Source organism: Dunckerocampus dactyliophorus, chromosome 1 (assembly GCF_027744805.1).
Source record: "Dunckerocampus dactyliophorus isolate RoL2022-P2 chromosome 1, RoL_Ddac_1.1, whole genome shotgun sequence".
Classification (NCBI taxonomy): domain Eukaryota; kingdom Metazoa; phylum Chordata; class Actinopteri; order Syngnathiformes; family Syngnathidae; genus Dunckerocampus; species Dunckerocampus dactyliophorus.
In genome coordinates this window covers 31,885,999-31,910,152 of record NC_072819.1, presented here as the reverse complement: position 1 = coordinate 31,910,152, position 24,154 = coordinate 31,885,999, and the positions used below count along the sequence as shown (strand labels likewise).

General features: G+C 40.5%; 1 protein-coding gene across 4 annotated transcripts in view; it reads left to right on the top strand.

Moving 5' to 3' along the window:
* The window catches only part of arhgef25a (Rho guanine nucleotide exchange factor (GEF) 25a), a 90,107-nt gene that overhangs the window by 41,815 nt on the left and 24,138 nt on the right, over nucleotides 1–24,154 (top strand). For 3 of the 4 annotated variants that reach the window (XM_054770600.1, XM_054770607.1, XM_054770617.1), the window contains 2 exons: nucleotides 16,191–16,498; nucleotides 19,543–19,653. In XM_054770600.1, coding sequence (XP_054626575.1) covers nucleotides 16,191–16,498; nucleotides 19,543–19,653 — 419 coding nt within the window. The remainder of the gene's footprint in view (nucleotides 1–16,190; nucleotides 16,499–19,542; nucleotides 19,654–24,154) is intronic. The other variant, XM_054770621.1, reaches the window with a different exon arrangement.

The following is a 24,154-nucleotide window of genomic DNA, read 5'->3' as shown; positions in this document are numbered from 1 at the left end:
TGCCCAATGGACATTCGAACAGGAGATGTCATGAGATTTGAATTTAGCCATAGATTAGCCGCATCGCTGCATAAGACGCAGGGTTCAAAGTTTTAAAAAAGCGGCTTATGCAACGGAATTTACGGCATATAATTCTGACAAACAGAAATGGGCATGCTCCATTCGATCCAGTGCATTCAGTGCAGTGCACTCAGAGGGTATGCTCTGCTTGCGGACTAAACGCTGTATTGTTATAGGGACGGCGTCTTGCTCCATTTATAGCTCTTCGGTCGAGGACGAGTGTTTGACCTGCAATTTCCCACCAAAACCCTTGGGGCAGTTGTTTCCTGAGCATGAGCAACTCTCATTTCTATTTGACTAGCTATATAAGTTCCAGTGTAATAGTAAACAATGGCGACTGAAGCGACATCCACACAATGGCGGCCACAGCAGGTGGCTCTCTCTGTTCTATGCTCTAGTTCTCCTGGCCTCCGGGGCTGCCCTGAGCGTCTGTCCGACAGAGGGCGTACGGTGGCGACCATAACTCCGCTTCATAACACACCTCATACGTAGAGTAGATCCGTGTTGACAATTTAGCGGCATGGACGCTATAATTAGCGAATAGCGCATTCAAGCATTCAAACTGAAAGACAGGAAGTGTTTCTTGCGTCATGTATTTATTCATTAATTAAACAGGGGTCAACAAAGGTGAACTGTCAGCTGCACAGGATCTCTACCTCTGATCGTGCAGCAGCAGTGCAATGCTGGTCTGAAAGCTTTAAAACGCCACCCTGCAACCCGACACAGACAGACAGAACCAAGAAGGCAGAGTTTGGACACAGTCCTCCTTCGTCTGGCAGCACCTCGCCTTCCTGGTGAAACACACATGGGTGTCCAAAGTTTGGCGCAGGGGCCATCTGTGGAATGTGGCTCATTGCAGAAATAAAATAAACAAAAACCCAGCAAAAGTGAACAAATAGAGCAAAAGGCATGATGTAACTACAAAAAGCTAAAATTTTGATACCAAAAACTAATACAAACACAAAGATTTGTGTATATATATGGATAACATTGTTTTTTTTTTTTCATTATAAATATCAAAGGACAGCTGCACAGCCCTGACGTAAATAGATAAAGACAAGTAGATAAGACAAAAACAGTGAGCTGAGATTGTCTAACTACAAGCTGGAACTATATATATATACAAGTATATATATATATATACATATATAGTTGGATAGATATAATAGTAAAAGTAAAGTAAAGTGTTTGGCTACATCTAGCCTCAGCCCACCAAAGATGACAAATTATCTCTTCTCCAAAGAACGATGCCATTCAGAGGCCACACAGAACCTTGTTTGAGTCGACTGAGGCATTAGCGCAACAGCAGACGGCAGCTGCAGCGCAACTATTAGAGATGAGCGAGTACACCACTATCTGTATTTGTATCTGTTCAGTGTCACTGTTCACTCATCGAAATGATTCTGTATCTGTATCTGTACTCGGAGTGGGCGGGGCATAAACAGATGGTTTAACCAGAAATGGGTGGGGCTTAAATCGGTCTGAAATTGACATGGATTAATCAGAAATTGCTGCATTTATTGTGTATTATTCAGCTATATGTGTACTCTGTATGTGTGTAAGTGATCTGTAAGGCTTTATTGTTTAATTACTTTTTAATGATCTGTGTGAAGGTGGTGATTCTTGCAAACATCCAGTGATGGCAAACAGGGAAATAATCTGTCAGCCTGGTTCACTGTAGTTTTCTCAAAAGGACCGCGTTCAGTAGTCCGAGCAAAGTTTTCCAACTGACTTTACAAAAAGAAAACACGGGCCGACGTACAGCTCTGTCTTGTGAAATGCACCACGTACGTAATGAAACAAGGCATGGCTCCTCTCTCCGGCCGTAGGGAGTCTGTCGAAGGAAGGGAAGTCGCTGCGTGTGGCCAATCACAGAGCGTGACGAGTGAATACATAAGCAGTTACCCAATGAGAATTTTCCTTCATAACCATTTTGGTTAATGACGAGCTGTACTCGTTTCATGCTCGTATTCGGCAAAAATGCATTACCCGTAAAGGATACTCATCTAAAATGAGTATTCCGGCTCATCCCCAGTAACTATGCAACATTGGGCGCTTACTGACCCTAGTAGTTGGATCTACCTGTTGGATTAACTCTTTAATTGCTTCATAGACAGAAGAATTCTGGCATCCTGGTTTTTCTCTTATGGAGGTTTTCTTTGTGTTGCTATACACTGATTAGCTTCTTCCTGTGTTATTTAACTGTGACTGTGTGCTCCTGCAAGCAAAGCTGTGTGTCTACTTAAAAAGTGGGTCAATAGGAGAACAGGAAGTCTCAGTTCGCTTGTCTGCCTTGCTGCCGTGTTGCTTACTACACACAAATACTCTCTTTCATACATGCAAGGGAAACAGCTTTATTATTAAATCAGCAAGCATGTGTCCACAATTAAGAAAAGACATGGTGTGTTTCAGTATATTTGAAAAGAAGCTTGCCCCCTATTTAATCTTCTTTTGTGTCCACATCCTAACATGGGATATTTAGTGCATAGAAAGATGTTACACAGAAAGATTTTTTTTAAACGTTTGGTTAAATAAATGCTTTTTCCCAAACATTTTCTAACAGTGCATGTAATGCGGCTATTTAAACAGTAGCCTACCAGAAAAGTCATTCATCGCCGTCTTCGTCCTCCTTCTGGGAAGTAAAACCACAAAAGTCGTCTTCTTTAGTCAGAATTGAACAGCCTCATAATTCCTTCGTCACACACTTTGTCAGTCTCGCTCTCGCTTTCGTTGACGCTCTCGGTGTCTTCTCTAGGCAGATTAGCCCTTTAGATTGAGTTGGCCTCTTCATCACGTAGTAGTAGTCCAGCCTTTGGAAACCTCATGGTGATAGTGGAGTTTTTGACACATTAGGGTTGTCACAAGAATCGAAAACAATTTGATATTCCACACACAAACTATAAATTGAATGCTTTTTAAGGTATTGTCAGAATTGACTATACAGCTTCCCTCTGCGAGCCGTATCGGCTGTAACTGACATGGGTAGTTCCACGTATGAGCTTGAGGTGACTGAGCAGCAATGAAGTCAAAGGCTGCTTATTATAAGCCACTTTGGGCTTGTTTTTGTAAAGTAGCTTGCAAATTCCCAAGTTCTCTGTTGTTTTGGACTTGTTTTCAGAGTGCTAGTCGCTTGTTTCTCTCGGCAATCAGCACTGAACAAGAATGCCTGCTGTCTTTAAAAATGGCTCAACAAATGGGGAAAGCTCATCAATTTGGCTTATCAATAAGCCAGGTATAGGAGTCACATGTGGAGATACTTTGCATTCGAATGAATGCGGTATAGTTAGAAATTCACAAAACTCGACTTTGCCGCTTATTCTCATTAGGGTGCTGGAGCCTATCCCAGCTGACTTTGGGCGAGAGGCGGGGTACACCCTGGACTGGTCGCCAACCAATAGCTGGGCGAGCATTTCTAAGCACAGTATTGTTTGGCTGGCAGGCTATCGGCCACTGCTGTTCTTTTTGGAATGTTTATTTACCAGTGGACAGCTGCAGTGATCTTAAATACTTGACAATTTGTATTATCGACTACTAAAATTCTGGTATTGTGACAACCCTACTATAAAAAAAGACACTGTAAAACTTGCAATCCTACCTCCACTCGTTGTTCCCAGCGTCACTCGTTAGCACCGATGAGACGTGAGATGCTTATTTTCATTGGAGTTCAACATCTGCCGCAGTCCAAACAGAAGCCGTCGTAATTCTACACCTGATCAAACTTATTTAAGATTTGTCAGCTCAAAGGACGATTGCTGCATAAGACTTCAAAACATATTAGCGTCCACTTCACTCATCCATTTCAGTTCTGCCTGAAGCTGTGCTTTAAGCATCATAGGGACTGTAGTTTTTTAACCGTAAATTAGCTGCATCACTGTATAGACCACAGGGTTAAAAGCGTGAGAAAAAAGTAGCGGCTTATACACCGGAAATTATGGTACTTACCTAAGTCGTGAATAATTCCTTCTCTTTTCTACTCTATGTCTCTTAGGCCCTGTCCACATGGGCACACTCCTAAAATTTTAAATTTTTTTTTGCGAGTTGAGAAACTATTGCCTCTACGCTGTGCCGGATTAGTAAATAGTTGCATCCAGATGGGACGGATCACTGAGTGAAAACGATGTAATACACACGGCACACCTACGTGTGGCGCTGTGAACAGACGCGCAGATGGAGCCATATATGCCAAACCATAGAAGAAGAAAGAATGCATGCGCATAAGTCTGTCGTCTTCCGCTTTTCAAGGCTCATCTAGACTTAAGAGAAGTGGAATTACTTCTGCGAGTCATTATATGGAGTATAAGACAATAAAATGTCAGGAGAATGTTGACTGGGGTGAGTCATGTCAGTTGAAATATTCATATATTATCTTGCCTTGCCAAAAGCTAACTTTTGGTCACATGATGGTGACGGGGTGGCATTGGGTTGGTGACATCATTGTTTTTGTAAAACAGCGGTATTGACTGTCTACACCAGCCACCACCCGGATACCGGGCACCCAAGGATGGCCCTTTACGGACCATAGTGATTAGCAGTTGGCCACATAGTCAGGAGATTGGGAAGACCTGGGTTCGAATCTTTGTTTGGGCATCTCTGAGTGGAGTTTGCATGTTCTCCCCGTGCGTGCGTGGGTTTTCTCCGGGTACTCGGGTTTCCTCCCACATTCCATAAACATGGAGGTTAGGTTAATTGGCGATTTTAAATTCTGCATAGGTATGAATGTGAGCATGAATGATTGTCTATATGTGCTGTGCAATTGGCTGGCGAGCAGTCCAGGCTGTACCCTGCTTCTCGCCCGAAGTCAGCTGGGATAGGCTCCAGCATACCCCCACTTATAATGAGTATAAGTGGCACATAAAATGGATGGATAGATGGATAATCATGCTCACAGACTGATCACAGCGGCAGTTTGCGGCAAAACCATGAGAACCATGGCTTGCTCAAAAGTTAGAACAGTTGATCGAGGAAAGCGAACATTTAAAAGGACTGAAAGGACAGACCGATATGTCTTCCATAATTCGGTGCCAAGCCGCTGTATCTCATTTGCTCTGAAACTGTAGTGCCCAGCAGTGTTGGGAGTAACGACGTTAAAACATAATGGCGTACTCGCACAGAGCTCAATGCACTTTTCACTGCGTTTAAATGCTGCCACTTCCTCCAGTGCTCCTGTTGAGAGACTCTTTAGCCTCGGAAAGCTAGTCTTTTCTCCCAAGAGGAACAGGCTCTCAGGCCAAAGATTTGAGAAGTTGCTGCTTTTGCGCTACAATCAGTGGTTCACAACCTAATATAGTACTGAATGTTAAATTGGTTCAGAAAAAGAACTTCTGTTATGTTGGAAAGAGTGCAAAAAAGTTCAGGTTAAAGTGCAATACTGTTTAAGAGCATTTTACCTCATTGTTATTTATTTTCTTTTGCACTTAAACATTGTTTCAGGATTATTATAGCTGGAAATATCTTATTTATTGAAAGTAAAAATAAGATACTTGAAATATATTATTTGAAAGTTAAGGCTGTGAAAATGTTGTATTTTCATGCTAATTTTACTTTTTTTTATTCAAAGTTCATTTTTATTATCCAAAGTTCATATTAATAATTTTATACTGCTTGTTTTATACGTAAAAAGAATTGCAGTGTTTGTGTGATAATTTTGATAAATAAATAATGTTGCTTTTACATCTAAACAATGCTCTACTCTTTTTACTTTATTTATTAGGAATTATTGCACTAAATTTTTATATTTCAGGTTGTGAAAAAGACCATTTTTATTGTCGTAATTTAAAACTAGAGTTAGATGCAACAACTGAGTTACTAACTCAGTTACTTTCTGTGATATGTAAGTACTAACTGTAACTAATTACTTTTTCAAAGTAACTTGCCCAACACCGGTGCCCAGTATGAAAAATCAACGAGTCATACCACATTAATTTACAGCACAGCAAAGTGCAAATGAGTCTTTACTAAGGATTGTGTGGATATTGGAGCAAAACAAAACATCTTTCGCTGACGGGAGAGTTGTGGAGAGCTTCTGCTGCGGAGCTCTTACTCTAAGGTAAATAAAAAGAGGAATTGTGTGACAAATGCAGGCAAATCCCAATGTCAGCTACAACAGTAACAAGAAAATGTGAAACTTTTAAGAGAATGTACTGTTGCAGCTTTTCTGTTAAAGAGATACTTATTAAATTGTTATTATTTAATACTATTTTTTCAGCGAAACCGGTGCAGTTTTATTTAACTTAAAAATAAGCGCCTTGTGTTCATTGTTTATACAGTCGAACTTTTAATTACTTCTGTGAAATTTGGTCCTGTTTTCTTTTAAATGCAATTTAGGTGCCAAAATAAGTGTGTTGTAGGGCAGTGGTTCTCAATTATTTTCTGTCATGCCCCCACTGGGGGACAGAAATATTTTCGTGACCCCCCGATTTGAAATACAACTGAGAAACTGATATCTATTTATCTGTACTTTACAGACTGAACTCGAAACTCAAACCAGCAAAATGCAACACAATGGAGAGCAGTGAAGCATACAAGCATATTCCATATCTCCCCGGGGGACCTGCCCCACTATTTGAGAAGCACTGGTTGTAGGGTGATGTGCAGGGTTTCATTACATTTGATATTCATATGAGCTAGTCTGTTTTAATGGTAATGGTAATGGTTTAATTTATTTGAACATGCATACAAGTTACATTAGAATACATCACACAATTCACAGCTCCACATGTCCAAAAGGAGTAGGAAGAAGCAAATCTTATTTAATCCTACCTGCCATCCGTACATAGGACAATGATAAGGTGGTGTGGTAAAATGTGGTAAAATAGTTGTCAAAATTCTTGTCACGTTAACTACTTCATTTGACAATCATAATAAATAATATGTAGGAAGTAGACACAACAGAACATAGTTGGATGATGGATGAGTACAGACAATGTACTCACAAAGGAATGAAGATTAACAAGTGGAGTAGTGATTAGACATAACACTGACAAATAAAATAGAACAGAACATAGTTGGGTAATGGGTGAGCACAGACAATGAGTTCAGTAGAGAGTTCAGATGAGTTCAGAGTTAGTAGTGAGTGTAGTAGTGTTTAGACATAGCATTGTACACAGTGTTTCAGGACTTTGCAAACATCAGCTGATTGTATTCTTTCTTGAAATCGCTCATGTTAGTGCATTGTTTGAGTTCCTTGCTCAATCTGTTCCATAATTTGAGTCCACGTACTGAAAAGCATAGCAGGTTATTGTTTACTTTACTCATAATTTTAGCTGTTTAAAAAACTCTCTAAATTAACTATCACCAAATTGTAATAATTGTGATTTTAGAATTAGAGGGTTTGTATGTTATCTATGGATTATCCTAACTGACCTTTTTTGCTGAATCTTTAGCGAGTGAGGTGTACTTTTATAGTTATTTCTGCATATCTCCACACAAGAAGTTAGATGGTAATACCAGAAAGCAATAGAGAGGATGGAGTGATTTTTGATCTAGGACGAATTTTGCTTTATTCAATATTGATGTATTTCTTTCCACTTTATGTTGTATATTTTTAATGTGAGGTTTCCAGCTCATCTTTTCATTTATTATGATGCAATTTAAGGCAAAATAAGGTTCGGTGCGTTCAGATTTTCCCATGCTGTTTCCGTGTGGATGAGAGGCTGAAACCATATAAACGAAAATACTTTGCCTTTTGGAAATGAAAACATTTCTGTGTGGATAGCTCTGTGACCTTGCAGCTTTCATTTAAAGACACATACAGTCGTTCCTCGCTCCATTGCGGTTCAAACATCGCTCCATAATTCTATGCGGTTTTTCAAAAATTAATTACCGTAATTAATAAACGATCACTGTTTTGTGGTTGACTATGGCCTATTATTAGTAAAAAAAATCCATATTTAAGCAAAAGTCACATATTTCAGGCCTAAATTAAGCATTAAGCATAAAAATGTTCTAAATGAACTAAAATACAAAGTTTAAGGCAATACAAGACGTTGATGAACTGTAGTCTACTGGCCACAACGTGTCACTCGTAACATGCACCAGACGTGATCACCAACGACAGGCTTTTGTTATTTTATAATTATTTATCGCACAACAAGCACATTAATAACATAATAATAGTCGTCAGCATAATAGTAAAACAGGTTTCTGTTGTAGCCGTACTCCACCTAAAACTCAACTCGGAATCCCTGACGTCACTTCCCGGCCACACGTACAGGAGACAGTTATTGAAACACACACAAGCTTGAGTCTTATTTATTCTTAAATGACTTGTTTTTTCTCATTATATAAACTATGTCGGGTAATATGAGTGTAAAGATGACTGTGGAGGGTTATTTCATGTCTGCAGGGCTCTAATAATGGTAAAAATTGTATTTAGAAAGTCATTAAGAGGTTTTCTAAGCTCTAACTACGAACATATTCTGTTCATTAATATTGATATTAATATTTATGACTATTGAATCCTACTTATCGTGGTCGGGTCTGGAACCAGTTAATTATGATAAACAAGGGATGACTGTATATGTTCATTTTAGAAGATTAGTAAGGTGACTCAAAGTCTTCAAGTGGAATCATGCCAAATCATGCCGCCTTGTTGTTTTTTGCCTGCATGTGCAGCTCTCAGCAGATTTGTGGCAGAGCTGTGCTTTGTATCTGAGGAGGGAGTTATGTGTTGACATCCCAGGGGCAGGACCCAGCCAATACTGCACTACCAGTGACAGGGTAAAAGTGGGGGGGATGATATAATGCTCCGTGGTGAGGCGGGGAAGCAAGATGAAGAGGCAGGGAAGAGAAAAGTCGGGAGACAGGAGGGAAATATCCTAAATGTCACCCACACCCAGGTTGGTGGTGGGCATTAGTTAAGATTTCATTTGTGAGGTAAGAAATCACTGATACTGACTCACAATCTATGTTTGAGTTCATCCCAGTGGGGTTTGATGGTGTTGAGTTCAAGGATAGTCAAGTTATTCTTTGTAAAACTTACCTAACCATGCCTTTGTTCTCCTTTCCCAAACTATTCCTGCACAGCTGAAAACAGAATTGCAAAATGAGAAATTGACTGGGAACTAATGGCCAATCCCACACTCCGGTGGAATCATTAATTTGTCTATACAGTAGACGCCCCTACAACGTAAATAATCCGTTCCGAGAATGTTTACTTTATAGGGTTTTTACGTTACACGAAGTGTAAAATAAATGTACATAGCCTAATCCTTTCCAAGATCTTCCCAAACTCACCCATTTGGCCACGATGAAGAAGGGAGGTTGAAGGGAGAAGCCTGTCTCTCACACAAACTCACGTACGCGCTGTATAAGTCAGCCAATGAGATGAGAGCGTAGGCGGTGCCCCGATAATCAGCCAATGAGATGAGAGAGTAGGCAGTGCCCCGATAATCAGCCAATGAGAGCGTGAAGCGTCAGAAGGCGTCACCAAGTGTACTTTGTTAGTCATGGAAAATGTTTCCCTCTCTCTGCCGCGCAAGCTATTTAAATCAAATTTCTGAACTTGTACCGACTTGACGCTTTATGTTATATGGAATTTCTTACGTAATACTATGCAAAAACTTTACATAAATTCTTTACGTTCAGTGGAATTTATGTAAAAGGAGGTTTACGTTATGCGAGGTACTACTGTATAGTGTTACTTGGCCTAGGTCAGTAGGATTTATTGGACTGAGAGCAAGTGAAACAGGGTAAAAGACAACACAGTGGAGCAGCAAAAGGTCTAAATTATATTTCCCTTGAGAATGGCAGCATGTAATCTATAAGAGTCCATCACAATAGAGTTCAGGGTTTCCAGTCCATATGACTCGGGTACTAAGTGCCTTGTTGTCTCGCTTTGAGTCTGCATATCCGCTGAGTGTCCATTTCCTCTGAGTGGGTGAAGTGCAGTATACCAATAGTGATGAAGAGAATAAAGTCAGAAGGGGCAGAATGGTGGTGTCAGTGAGCCCATCATTCTCCTGGACCCCTGCAGTTGTAATCTGGAGGTGTTGTCATGTATTGGCTGTGCCTCAGCACAGACACGTTTACATCTGTGGTGACTGCAAGGCCACCTGCTTATTTGCCACTCATCTGCTTCATGTATGTTGCTGTTTGTGTGATGGTGGAGTCTCAAATGACCTAACAGGTCTCTAAATGGCAGAGACCTTCAAAGTAGATCTACTTTGAACAAGTTTACTCCATTACCACAGACGCTTTTAGACTGATTCATCAACTCAGCAGCTCTTAAAGGAATCAATAATAAAAGGAAGTTGGATCAAACTTCTGCAGGGGGAACGCTCACCGCCTGTCCATTTCTTCCAGTCTGTTTTGCTTGTGCAATTTGCCATTTGTTGGCTCTCCAGTTTTCTTTCTCAAACAACGACAGCTTTGATTCAGTTAAATATTTGTGACCCTCTAGAGAATATTCAATCAGATATTTTCTCCCTCTACATCTCTGGGCAAGTCCTGCCCTAGATAGGCAATTGATTATTTAAATGAGCAGAATGAGGATCTTGTGAAAACATGTTTTCCTTTGGGTTTCTTATTATATAATACAGTAGTTATATACTTGTTATTAGGGATGAGCGAGTTTGCCACGATCTGTATCTGTATCTGTTCACCCATCTATATCTGTACCTGGAGTGGGAGGGGCATAAACCGGAAGTGGGGGTGGTTTAACCGCAAATGGGCAGGGCTTAAATCGGTACATTATTTTAAGTCTGACATTGACATGAAATAATCTGTCAGCCTTGCTCACTGTAGTTTTCTCAAAAGCACCATATTCAGTACTACGAGCAAAGTTTTCCAACTGACTTTATATCACCAGCCAAATTAGAAGCAAGCAGACGAAAAAAAAAAAACACCGTCAGTGACCGACGCAACACGAGCCGTTTACAGCTCTGTCTTGTCAAATGCACCACGTACGTAATGAAACAAGTTTACCAAGGAACTTTAGATTAAAAAAAAAACGTCCGACGTGGAGGCAGTGAACAACGCGACAGGAGCCATTTTCAACTCTGTCAAATGCTCCGCGTACTCCACACTATGGCTGTAGAGAGTCTGCCTCGGGAGGGGTGGTCGCTGTGTGTGACTGGCCAATCGCAGAGCGTGAAGAATGACTATATAAGTAGTTACCCAATGAGGATTTTCCGTCACCAGGATTGAGGCTCATGACGAGCTGTACTCGTTCCATGCTTGTACTCTGCAAAAATGCATTATTCGTAACGGATATTTGGCTAGGGCCGCACGGTGGTCTAGTGGTTAGCATGTTGGCCACACAGTCACAGTCAGGAGATCGGGAAGATCTGGGTTTGAATCTCTGTTGGGCATTTCTGTGTGGAGTTTGCATGTTCTTTTCTACGGTTTCCTCCCACATTCCAAAAACATGCATGTTAAGTTAATTGGCAACTCTAAATTGTCCATAGAATGTGAGTGTGAATGGTTGTTTGTCTGTATGTGCCCTGCGATTGGCTGGTGTACCCCGCCTGTCGCCCAAAGTCAGCTGGGATAGGCTCCAGCATACCCCCGTGACCCTAATGAGGAGAAGAGGCATAGAAAATGGATGGAGGGATATTTGTCTAAAACGAGTATCTGGCTCATCCCAACTAGTTAGCATGCAGAAATGGGGGTGGGGGAGATTCTTCAGGGGGCCCAAGTCCAACAGGGTGTCAGTGTGATTTAACAACATGACCTCCAAAAGGTTTTGAGCAAACCAACGTCATTTAGGCACTTGAGTAGGAGTGTCAATGGGGCGTTGTCATTTTTTGCGACTGGCAGATGTATTTTGTCAACATTTTTTGCTAAAATTTTGCCTCGGTTTTTGTACAGTCTTGGTTTGTACAATATTGCACTTAACACACGAGTCTGTTTGCCCTGTACTGTATCAATCTGAGAAATTGAGGGCCCAAACACCGTACGCGTTGCCCTGCATTTTTTATTGAATGTGTCTGCTATGTAACTCGTCATGGGGCCAAACAAAGTTGCAAGTGCCTGCAGTTTCATAAAGAAGGTGACAAACACTAGTGAATTTGATCTCACCGGATTGTATGCGAAGGCGAAATCAACATTAAGTTCCATATATTCGTCACTTATAATTATTTTGCATTGTTTTCTGCATGTAAAACTTTCTTAAAAAGATTATAGTTAAATAATTTTCAAAATTATTCTCTATGAAATTGGGTGTCTGGAACGGATTCATTGGATTTACATTATTTCCTATGGCAAATATTGGCTCGATGTTTGTATTTTGTGTAATCCACTACTTGGCTGCAACCAGCAGAGGTGTACTTGCTTCAGTCTCAACAAGTCTGCAGTCCAAAGTCCCTGCAGACCTCCACTATGGCACAAGTCCTCTGGGCAAGACACTGTCTTATGCCATTGAAATATTGAACAGATACCAATAAATTATTTAATTGATTAATTAAATTTAATCAAATGTCCGTCTCTTACAATAAACTTGTCTCTTGAGGGCTATTATCTGACTTCACTAATGTGAGTGGGCATTAAATTTAAATACATTTATATAAAACAATGTAAAAATTAGATCAGCTTGATGCTGGCCTGCTGCTCAAACTCAGAACTGTCACTAGCACATAAATAGTTAAGCTGCATTAACTAAATCACTGTGGGTAATCTTTGCTTTGAAGCCCCATTATCAAGATGAATGCCACTAGGCAGTATTAGCATGTAACAGCCAGAGCCAAGGGAGAGTGGGAATGCTTTTTTTACTCCCAATAATGTGTGTGTATAATGTAAATGCTGTCGTCCGTCAATGTTGTCGGGGTAGCATGTTCCTCGGTGGGGGGAGGTTGTCATTTCCCTTTGTTTTCCTGTTACTGTGACTAAAAGCTGCCACAGATGTAATCGTGGTACCTTGTATATGGTTTCATAACCATACCGAGATGAAGCTTTCCTGGGTCAGCAGGGAAACTGCAGAGTTGCCATGGTGACAGATGTCGACATGATGAATCCGACTGATTATGTGCACCCTGTGCATCAGAAATCTGTACTGTACATCAGTCAGAGCTGCTGTTTCATTCTGATGAAGACTTTAACACATTCTGTCCACTCTGTGTCAATGCATTGTTGAATGAGTGTCAGCGTCTCTTCCCCTTCTCTTTTGATAAGTTATCTCTGTTGATGTCTGGAACTAGTTTGGAATGGTGATACTGGCTGTGTCTCTGCAACCCAGCCATGTTGAACCCGTGCGGAAACACTGGGAAACACAATCCTCAGGGTCTTGGGTTAGAAATTAGAGAAGCCGGTCATGCACGTACCACATTTGCCAACATCGTTTTCATATCCTCTCCAGCTGAGCTGAGAAGGATGTGTTCTTTGGCTCAGCCTTTTTATTGTCACACGACCACAAATGCAACCTAGCGCCATCTCCAGTTTACAACATGCAAACCTTAAAGCTTCCTTTTTGTTTCTGTGTTATTCACAGTTAGTGTCCATGTCCAGTTAGTGTCCTGCTTTGTCACCTTAATGCTCTGTATCCTCATGTTCAACTGCCATCCAGGCTCAGATCTGGCCTGTATTCACAAAGCTTCTCAGAGTCCTCTCAGAGAGCTCCTATCCATCGCTTATTCTCATGGAGCCTATCTCAGCTGACTTGAGAAAGGCAAGAGGCGGGTTATACGACCTGGACTGGTAACCAGCCAATTGCAGGGGGACATACTGTATAGACAGACTACCAGTCACACTCACTTTCATTCTGAATGTGGGAGGAAACCGGACTACCTGGAGAAAACCCACACACGGAGAGAACATGCAGACTCCACACAGAGATGCCCAAGCGAAGATTCAAACCCAGGTCTTCCCGATCTCCTGACTGTGTGGCCAACATGCTAACTACGTACTCGAGCTCCTAACTTAGCCTAGCAATGAATCTTAGTTTAAAGGTGATTCAAGAAGTTTCTGAGAGCAACTCTGAGCAAGGAGGGGACTGAAACTTTTATCTCAGTGATATGACACAGGGGAAAAGAAAAAACAAACATACTTTGTGCTCCTAGTAATGAATGGACAGTAAAATCAACCTTTCCAATAATTTGGACTGTCGCTTTGACTTGGACGTGGCTTTTTTTTCCTTCAATGTCGGCCCTTCCTATCATTGTGAAGCAGGATTCACCAAGCGCTGGATCGTTCACCCACAAATACAGATACTGGGATACAGATACTAATACTGGGTTAGACCGTCGTGAGACAGGTTAGTTTTACCCTACTGATGATGTGTTGTTGCAATAGTAATTATTTCTTAATTACTTGGACTGTATTAAAGAATGTGTAATTGTGAAATTAAATTATGTCAATGATGAAACTCAGCAAAATTAAATTGTTACACAGCTTCAAAATGTTTGAACATACATCATTCACGTGGCGATTATTATATTGATTTTCTTAACATTTTGTCACCTTAGTAGCTCTCTTAAGGCCTAAGATGCTTTGTGATTACTTTTATCTTACCAAGGGAATTTGAGGAATTTAAAGATTTTTCTTAGAATGACATCACTAAGAGCTACTTTTAGCCTTAGGGTACTTTGTGAATACGGGCCCTGGTCTTTAATGAGGAGCAGAATAGGCGTGGCCATTGGCGGCGCATGCTGAGATTATAGAGGAAATATACTGGAGGCTTTTTGTTAGCAACCACAAAATATATATTAACTAAGTATGTGTGCACACAATGTCATGTGTTGGATTTCATTTTGAGGCATTTTTAGAAATTTTGATCAATACAAAGCCAAGTCCTATGATTCATAAATAAAGCTGTTGTTGTTTTAACTTCAAACAATAAATTGACAAATTCATTATTTGCCTTGTGGTCACATTACTTCGTATTTCCACCTTTTATTTCCTGTTTGAGACTCTTATTTTGTATTTATTTTTCCTGTTTGGCATTGCAGCGCCTGTACTTTGGTTTGAGGACGCTGTGAGCACACCTGTGTCTGATTAGTAATCAGCAGGGTCGTCACGAGAGCTCAAGATTAGAACGTGACAAGATTTCTCGGTCAGAAAAAAACAGTCTTGCGATTATAAATTAATTCATCACATGATAAATGAAAGTGAACTCGATAATTTTGCTGTCCTTGATATATTGCCAGATGCATACGTGTCTGTTTTCCTCTTCCTTCGCCTCCAGACAGGCAGAATGAAGGTTGCCGGATCATTGCGTTGTGTTTGCACTGTCTTTTCATCCCGTTAATTGTCTTTGTTAGCGGTTTGGACTTCAGCCTTTCCTTGGAATTATGCTCAATGTATCCCGCTGCATCATTGTAAGCATTATTCCTAGTTCCTGTAATGATTATTCTCCTTTATGGGATTGTTCCAGTTCCGCACCTTCCAAGTTAGTTTATGTTAGACCTAGCAGAGTCTTCTTGCCTGAAATACAGTAAGAACACTGCTTAGCAATGTGAGCCTTAGCTATCGAGTATGTCTCCATCTGTAGCAGCAGTGATCAAGGGTCAAAGTTCTGGTCAGTGCCAAAAAGATGAATGTGAATCATGACTGAACTGTTTGCACGCAACAGATAAAACGCCCCAGACATACAGTGCACACGTACACACTCAGAAGGAACTTATACTTGAGCCTGAGGAAGACAGGAGAAAGGGCATTGGGCGATGGGCGATGGGAGGGTGAGACAGAAGGAAAATGGGGGACAAGACAGAAAAAACAAACAGTCCATAGCAAGTAGCCTAGTTTCTATAGTGACCATGACACCTCGGGTCACTTCCTTTCTATGGGTGACATCACAATGTCTCTTATGTACTGAACTAATGTTTTACCTTGCATCTTAAGTGTCTGTCGATCATGTGATTGAATTCAAACTGAAAAAGCTCCGCTTCCTGTAAACAGAGCGTCTGTCTTTCACAGTGCGAAACAGCTGTGTCTTAGGGAGCAGGCTATTTTTATATATCCACTCTTTGTTGTTTTTTTCTCTCTTGCTTCCAGTCCTCCGGCCGACCTGCACCACTGCCCCCATGTATGTTCCACTGGGCGTTCACGAAATGCTAGGCTTGTTTTTTCACATAGATTTCATGATTAAATGATACTTGCAGAGTGCACATGCAGAGTAAGGTTGCATTCGGATCTACCTTTATTCACCCTGAGAGCCCCAGTGTGATACCAATCGCCTTCTCCTCTCTTTGCTCTTCCAGACTCGTATTCGGCAGCAGGCAGTGAGGGCAGCATCTCTACCTCTGCGGCGTCCCTGCCTCCGCTGGCTTCAGGCAGCTCGGCCCCCAGCTCCCCTGGCTCCAAGCGCTCTGTGAGCACCCTGAAAAAATGGCTCACAAACCCGGTTCGCAAGCTTAGTGCTGGGGCCACAGCTAAAGGGGAACGTCAAATTCGCAAACTTGAGGGAAAACCTTCACTTCTTCCGTCCCACAGCCACAGCCTGGATCTGGCCAGCCCCCCGAGGCCTGATGAGCCTCTCACCATCCTGCCTGTCACACACACAGAACTGGTGAGCAGTGAAAATGTTACTGCTGGTCACATGAGCAGGCTTTGCCTGTTTTGGTTCAGTGTGTACTTGAAGGCAACCATCTTGTAAGTAAACTTTAGTTCTGGCATTCCCACAAGGTCTTTACATGCTGGCTCTGATGTGAACAATGGAAGTTACAGTCTTTAATGAATCCTATAATGTTTTGCTTGGTAATGAGCTTATTAGAAGATCTGTACTACAGTGAATTACAGTATGGGCTATTGATGGACAGTAAATGAAAATTTTGAAATTGTACACTAATGTAGACATATTACAACGTTATACCGATTCTCAAATGAGGAAATAAGGGAAATTGTGGAAGGAGATCACAACTTGTCTTGGTACATTTGTCAACTGCTATGCTGACTGAAGTCACAATTGCTGAAGGTATAGTTAATAGTACGCAGTGTTTGGAGTGAAGCTGTTGGAAAAAAGAAATATTTCAATGCTGATTTCTTTGAAGACACTATGAGACTTCAGACTGACTGCTGTAATTGTGCACATCAAAAAAAGCTTGGACTTGATGCCATTGTCACGATCTTATCCCTCAAAACAGCCCCGTCTCTTCACTCAGTGAACACTAATTACTTATTGTTCTTAACAATGAGTCAACTACAAAGTCTGACAAGGCGACAATCAAACAATGTAAAATGATAGTGTACAGTAGTAGATATGTATTTATGTCTTAAACGGTTTGGAAAAAAGCACCTTACAGCAAATGTATTTGGCTTCTCTTAACAAAACAGTGATTTTCTGGCAACGGCACTAAGATGTGTCAATGTAGGTTTGAAAGTATCATTTTGTCATCTTGTACGTTACTATTGCTTTTTTTAATGAGTGTTCCAGTTCCAGTCGCTATACTGTAGGAGAATGTGTTTTCTGTTCTGTATAGTATAGCTAGCTCTTCAAATTAAATAAAATTTTTCATGCAAACTACATGGATGACTCAACTCTGGAAGACAGAAAAAACATAATTTCATTTTACATTTTTTTTTTCAGATCTTGGTCAAAAAGACCAGTTGAAAAATTGCAAGAATTTACATTTTGCACTTTTGGAGCTTAAGGAGGTTCTAAGTAGAGCTTCAAAATGCAAAAAGAAGATGAGAGTGAGAGAAAGCATTTTTTGAGTAAGCAATTTATTGCAAAAAAAAAACAACAATCTGAAAGGCTGTTCATTAGCTGACAAAAATTGAAGAACATAGCTATAAAAACAAACAAACAAAAAAAAACACCCCCTTAAAATTTTCAAAAAAAGATTCAGTAATGAGTAGCTGTGCCATTCTTGTTAATCACCTCAAAAAATTTGTTTGGGCATGCTTGATGCCAGAGTTTCCAGGAGGCTTAGTGGGAATGTTGCTCCAGGTGGTGAAGATGGCTGGACCCACTGTGATCCACTTATCAGTTGGATTTAGATCAGAAGAACACACAGGATGGTCCAAAAGAGCAATTTTCTTCCTCTGAAGTCCTTTGTCAGGTTGGCATTGTAAACTGCATTGTTCCCCTGTTGAAAAAGCCAGTCATTATTACACAGATGCACGCACAGACCTTCAGTCATGAGGGATGCAACGTCAACACATACTGTAGTTAGCTGCCGTTTGACATCCCTGCGCAACCTGAAGCTCCATTGTTCTATTGAAGGAAAAAGCACCCCAGATCATGATGGCTCCCCCTTCACTGTGCCATGTGGCAAACAGCTCAGGTGGGATCTTATGTGAGTTAAAATCATGCCAAAACCTTGCAAACACACACATCATTTTATTCACGCCCAGCAATCCATAAACAAACTCAGTGTGGTTTGCAAATAAAAAACATCATTTGCAAACTAACAAACTTTTGCAAATACAAACCATCAGGACTGTCAAGGTTACATTTTTGATCATCTGCAAATAAAGCTTTCTTCCACATTTCAATGTCCCATGTTTGGTGCTCTTGTGAAAATTCCAAATGGTCAATTTTTCAACCATTCTCTTGACTACACCCAGCACCAGTAACTACCTTAATTTGGGTCGAGGATCGTCCCGTGTCCAGATGGACTGGCAATCAGATCCGCCGGTGGCATTTTTTTGGGTCTACCGTTTGACGTTTATGTTCCATAAACCTCAAGATCTTTTAAGAAATTGAAAATGACTGTTTACTGCGTCCATTCTCAGCAGCAATGGCACGCTGCTAGGCCTTGCTTATGCAGCTCACCAATCTGACCACGTTCAAAGAGAGAAAGCTTTTTGACTTTGCCATCAAGAGATCATAACAGTGTGAATACCTGACAGAAAATTAATTTGAATCCACATTTTTGCCAAGATTTTGGCTTTTAAAGGCTGTGGTCTTAACTTTTGATCAGCTGACAAACAGCATATTTCACTGCAATGTTTGTTTACAGTAAATTGCTTATGGTCCCAGACCAATATGTTCTTTTTGCATTTTTAAGCTGTACTTAGAACTCCCTTAATATCTAACAGTGCAAAATATAAATTCTTGCAATTTTTCAACTGATCTTAAAATTGTGATCAGGACTGTATGTACATATCTAATGTTTTACTGTCAGGGTTAACGAAGTGTGGCACAGTCAGCCTGCCCTCAGAGAGCATAATAGGGTCCTGCATTATTCCACGTAAAACTGATTGTTTGGTGAATATTTTTGAGTTTTCTGCTCACTCCAAACTCTGTTTACTCTCTGACCGTATAGAAAACACTATGAATTTACCATTAAACAAAAATGGAGTTAGCTGAGCGGGTTTGAAAACAATGTTTTTTTTTCTCAAGCTGCTATTTTTAGTGGATATTTGTAAAAAGAGTGGGAACTGTCTTTAAATACAGATTACAAACAACACCTTACCATGTGTAGCTTTTTATGTTAAGTTTATGGTATTTATGCTTTGAAGTACAAATGCTTACTAACAGCAGGAGGTACCAGGTGTCAGGAGGTTTCACAAGTCCAGAGTTACCTGTGGGTCTGAATCCATAGTATATGCTAGAGACATAACACTGGTTTACTCACATGTGGACTTGTGGATTTGTGTGTGCATCAGGAGTGGAAAGATGGCCTGGCTAGCCCTGAGGATCTGTCGCCGGCGACACTCCAGTCCCCCGGTTACATAACTGACTCATTGATTGGCTGCACGTCGCTGCTTCACACGCAGGTCTGTCACCACAAAATACTATCTAAAATATCAAATAGACGGTGTGCAAGTATCCCATTTGTGATTGAGGATGACTTTATACATGAGCAAGGCGAGTTTGATGTCATTTTATTAAAGGCTTGACTGTAGAGAGCGCATGAAAGGGGACAAGTTTGATGGAGAGCTGACATCATCATTGCTCTTTGTCTCCATGGCCCTCTAGTAAGATGACTAACACTGTTGCTACTGGTGGATATCAGAAACTGCACTCAAATACACTGAGTCATGCACATCTAGGTAAATGTCAGGGAGCCTTACTTCAATACAAAGCTCTTGGGCAGATCAGTGTGCCAGAGAGCCAGCCAGGGCAATGTTAGGATGCAACCTGTGTGATGCATGACTCACATTCAGCATGAGAAACACATGTGCTCAGAGATGAACTGATGCTGCGGGCTTAAACATGATGCTTTCATCTCTCTACCAAACACTTGGAGCATCTCAGTTAGGTTCTCAGTTTGCAGAGAAACAAAGTGCCGGCAAACAGCTGATAAAAAACGATCTGAGCATTGGGGCAGATAAAAGGTAATTTGCGTCTCGGCAAAACATCAAAAGGCCCTAATAAGATTATATCAGGCGGGTGAGGTCAGTGCTTCAGTGTTTGTACTGCCAATCTTTAGAGAGAGAACAAGAGAGGTGGAGGTAGATTCAATTATTGGTTCAACCATTTCAGAGCTGTGCTTTTTATCCTTCATTCTCTTCATCGAATAATGAGGACATTGCACTTTTTTCCTCATTTCTACACATTTTTCTCTCGATAATTTAACACCACTCCTCAGCAAGTGCATGGTTTTTGAGGCTTGTTGTTTTAATAGAACATTTTGCATTTTGCTGTTCAGCAACATGAGTGTCAAAAAGTGACACATAACAACATTTGAATTGTTTTCCCTGAGAAACAGGCTACACAGTCATCTTGACCTACATCAAAAACGCACACCAAGAGTATTGTTGTTTTTAAAAGACTAAAAAAATACTGAGAGGAAATGTTATTGTGCGATATCGTCAATGTCGTCTTTGGCTTAAAGGGGATGCCGACAACAAAGCTGTTGAAATTCATTTTTCCAGATGTTGACATAATGAGAGCATGCGGAACACACTGTTCCTTCTTACACTGTTACCGCATCCTGAGTCTGAGTCTGAATTTTAAGGAGGTGCTCCCACCACCAACATTTCTGGACACCATGCCTGACCAAGTAGTACTGTATAAAAGCATCTCATTTAATACACAATGTAGAAGCATTGTGTTACATGAGGCAGCCCTAAGAATGATGACATTGCTGATTTTAGCATGTCATGTGGCCAGCACGGCTGACAAATTATTTTGTCTCACTACAACTTGAGGGGGAGGTCTTTGTTTTTTTATGAAACTTAAACATTTGGACACTTTTATGGAAGAACCACTATTCTAAGGGTCTATCCACACGGAAATATATCACTTTTACTCCATAATGATTTGCAGATGTAATTCCACTTCTCGTAAGTCTACAACTGACTTATGTGCATGCATTTGGTTTTCTTCTATGTTTTGGTGTGTATGGTTTCCATCTGCGTGTCAGTTCACAGCGCCACACTTAGGTGTGCCTTGTGTATTACATTGTTTTCACTCAGTGATCCGTTCCCATCTGGATTTAACTATTTACTAATCCGGCACACATTTTTTTTCAACCCGCCAAAAAACAAAATTCAGGAGTGTTCCCGTGTGGACAGGGGCTAAGTTTGTTTCATGGAATTGTAGAGATACACCACTCTTTTTATAGGCTTCTTGGCTGAAAAACAAAACACAGCAGAGGGAGGTGGGGATAATTCTTCCTCTGGGCTTTGCCACAGAACATCTGGATGTGATCAGGGAGCCAGGCTGACCTGTCAACCAAGCCGAAGCGCTTTTAGTGGGGCAAAATGAGCCGGGGGAGTTGGGGTCTTCAGAGAGCCTCTCATTCTCCTGCTATACCACTCTCTTTGTGTGACCTTCTCTCCCCCAAACAAGCACAAACACCTTCAGAGAAAATTAAGTTAAGCAGGTGAAGAAGTGAAATGAGGCCAGAAGAGAAGAAAAAAATGTCCTTTACTTTTTTTTCGATCACTATTCTTCATTTGGCAGCTTGCTAAGGTTGTCTACGCCGCTGTGTGTGTGTGCAGGTTGACTTGGACATTGAGTCACAGGGATTTAGGTGAGGACAGACAGTTATACATTTATATTTACAACATCAAGAGAAAGTGAATCAGCCACGGTCTAAAAATAGAGGAATAAATTTGTAATTGGATATGTCATTTCTGTCCCAGCGAAATAGCTTATAAAAACATGCTGAGTGCACGTGCGCGGTTTTGAGCTAGCACTGATTTTAGATGCATGCTTACTTGCAACATACACAATGACTCTATATTTGCTCCAGGAAATCATCTCAATTCCAGGAAAGCGGCATTAAATGGAGGTCATGATATAACACTAGTTCAGAGCGGTGGTGTACAATCATGGCCAGCAAAGCCTTCTCTGCTGGCCTAAACACTCTCAGAATCACAGACCTACATTTACATCTTACATTTTAGTATTTATTGCATTAAATTATATTAATTTATTCCCAACATTTTGTGGCGTGGCTCTTGGCTGCATGAAGAAAGGAAACAGACATGGAGTTGTTCATCTTTCTGTGTGTGTTATATGAACAAATAAGTGAGTTTACATTTACATTTTATATATAAGTCAACCTGGAAAAGGGTTTGTTTGCCACTTCCAATGGAAGTCTTCCAGTGAGTGGTGAGTGTGATGTACAGTATGTTATTCATTTTTATTGTTATTACATGAATATTGATACTCAACTGCATCAGATGATGTAGTGTAGAAATTTGGAGTCCGGGATTGTCTAGAGATGATATATTGGAAGATAAAGGGTTAACTGATTTCTTTTAGTAACAATGGTATTCCTGCCCAATTCTTTAATGTCACGCATTGTTATATTGTGTTTTTGTATTGATGGTTTGCATAATTGTGACGTGATATTAGGGCTGGGCGATACGACCTCAAATCAAGATCACAGTAAATTTGGGCAGTTTTACCTCGACAACGATAAATGCACGCTAAATTACCCCGACCACTATATATCTTTGCCATCTGAAAATAATTGCAGGAAATGCAAATTAACTGTTTTTCGTTGATTTATTGACCAACTGGCACACAATACTTTCAATGAAATATAATGGAAGTAATGGGATGCACATATTCCGCCTATAAATACTTCTGAAAAAAACTCCAAAAAGTGCCAACAACACTCCATTTACAAAATGTGCCTCGGGTGGTTCCAACGGTTTTCTCACTGACTTTTCATTTCGTGTTCTTTTGCTCAACATCCTCCACAAATATGAATGTATGGTCCATACCCTGGCATACTACATCCTGTACACACATGTACGAAGCTACACATAAAGTCACATAACATGACTGGCATCACGTCTCATGACATTACTAATGGCCACTGCGCAAGAAGAACGGAGTTGATATCAACCCACAAACATGTCAGGTAATATATTCCAATTATAACAATACCATTTATAAATATAGTGACTTTCTCATTTTTCTAACAATTCTATTCAATTCCAGACATTCCATTGTCATGTTATTGCCTATATGTGTGTGCCATGTTGGCTTTAGAAACTGGATAGACAACCATCATTGAAACGGAGAGGGTTCTCGGGGTGTTGAGATGTCTCCAAGGATGCACTGGTTTGGAGCGGTCAAAGGTATAGATGTGTGTTCAAGTCAAAGAACACGGCAAGTTGTCCTCTGTTTGGTGGATTTGGTCAGTAAGCGGCAGCAAGCACTGGTAAACTGTGGTCTTTATAAGGCTTTATGCTGTGGTACTGGAACAATATACAAAGAATACAAAATGTCACTGAATAAATAAACAGTAAATGAATGTAACTAATATTACACATAAACATAGTGATTAGCCAAAGGCACATCAAATACAGAACTCAATAAGGAAATTAAGTCAATATGATGATTATTAATATAATAAATCGCTATACAGTTAGCTTGAATGCTAATGTTAGCATTAATGAACACAAGGGTTACACTGAACAAAAGTGTATAATAGAGCTTACACAGCTCTAACAACAGCCACGTGACCATCTATTAGTGACATCAAATAAAGCATGGAATTCTTAAAAACTGCTACCAACAGCAAACTAGTCATGGTTTCCTATAAAGACGCTTTTATAATGTTTTTATTATCTTGATCTTTGTTTGTGAATTGTCAAGTTTGCATATTTGGCCATGATGTATATGTTTTTAGTTTTTTTTAAAGGCTTTAAAAATCCACATATTTCAAGTCAAGTATTTGTGTATCGTTCGGAGCGGCGTTACAATGAACACAAGCAGAAAAAAAAAGTATTTTTAGCGCATGATTAGGAAAGCACTATGGAGAGGAGTCATCTTTCCAGGAGCGCGCCAGTATCCAACTGATAACATAAC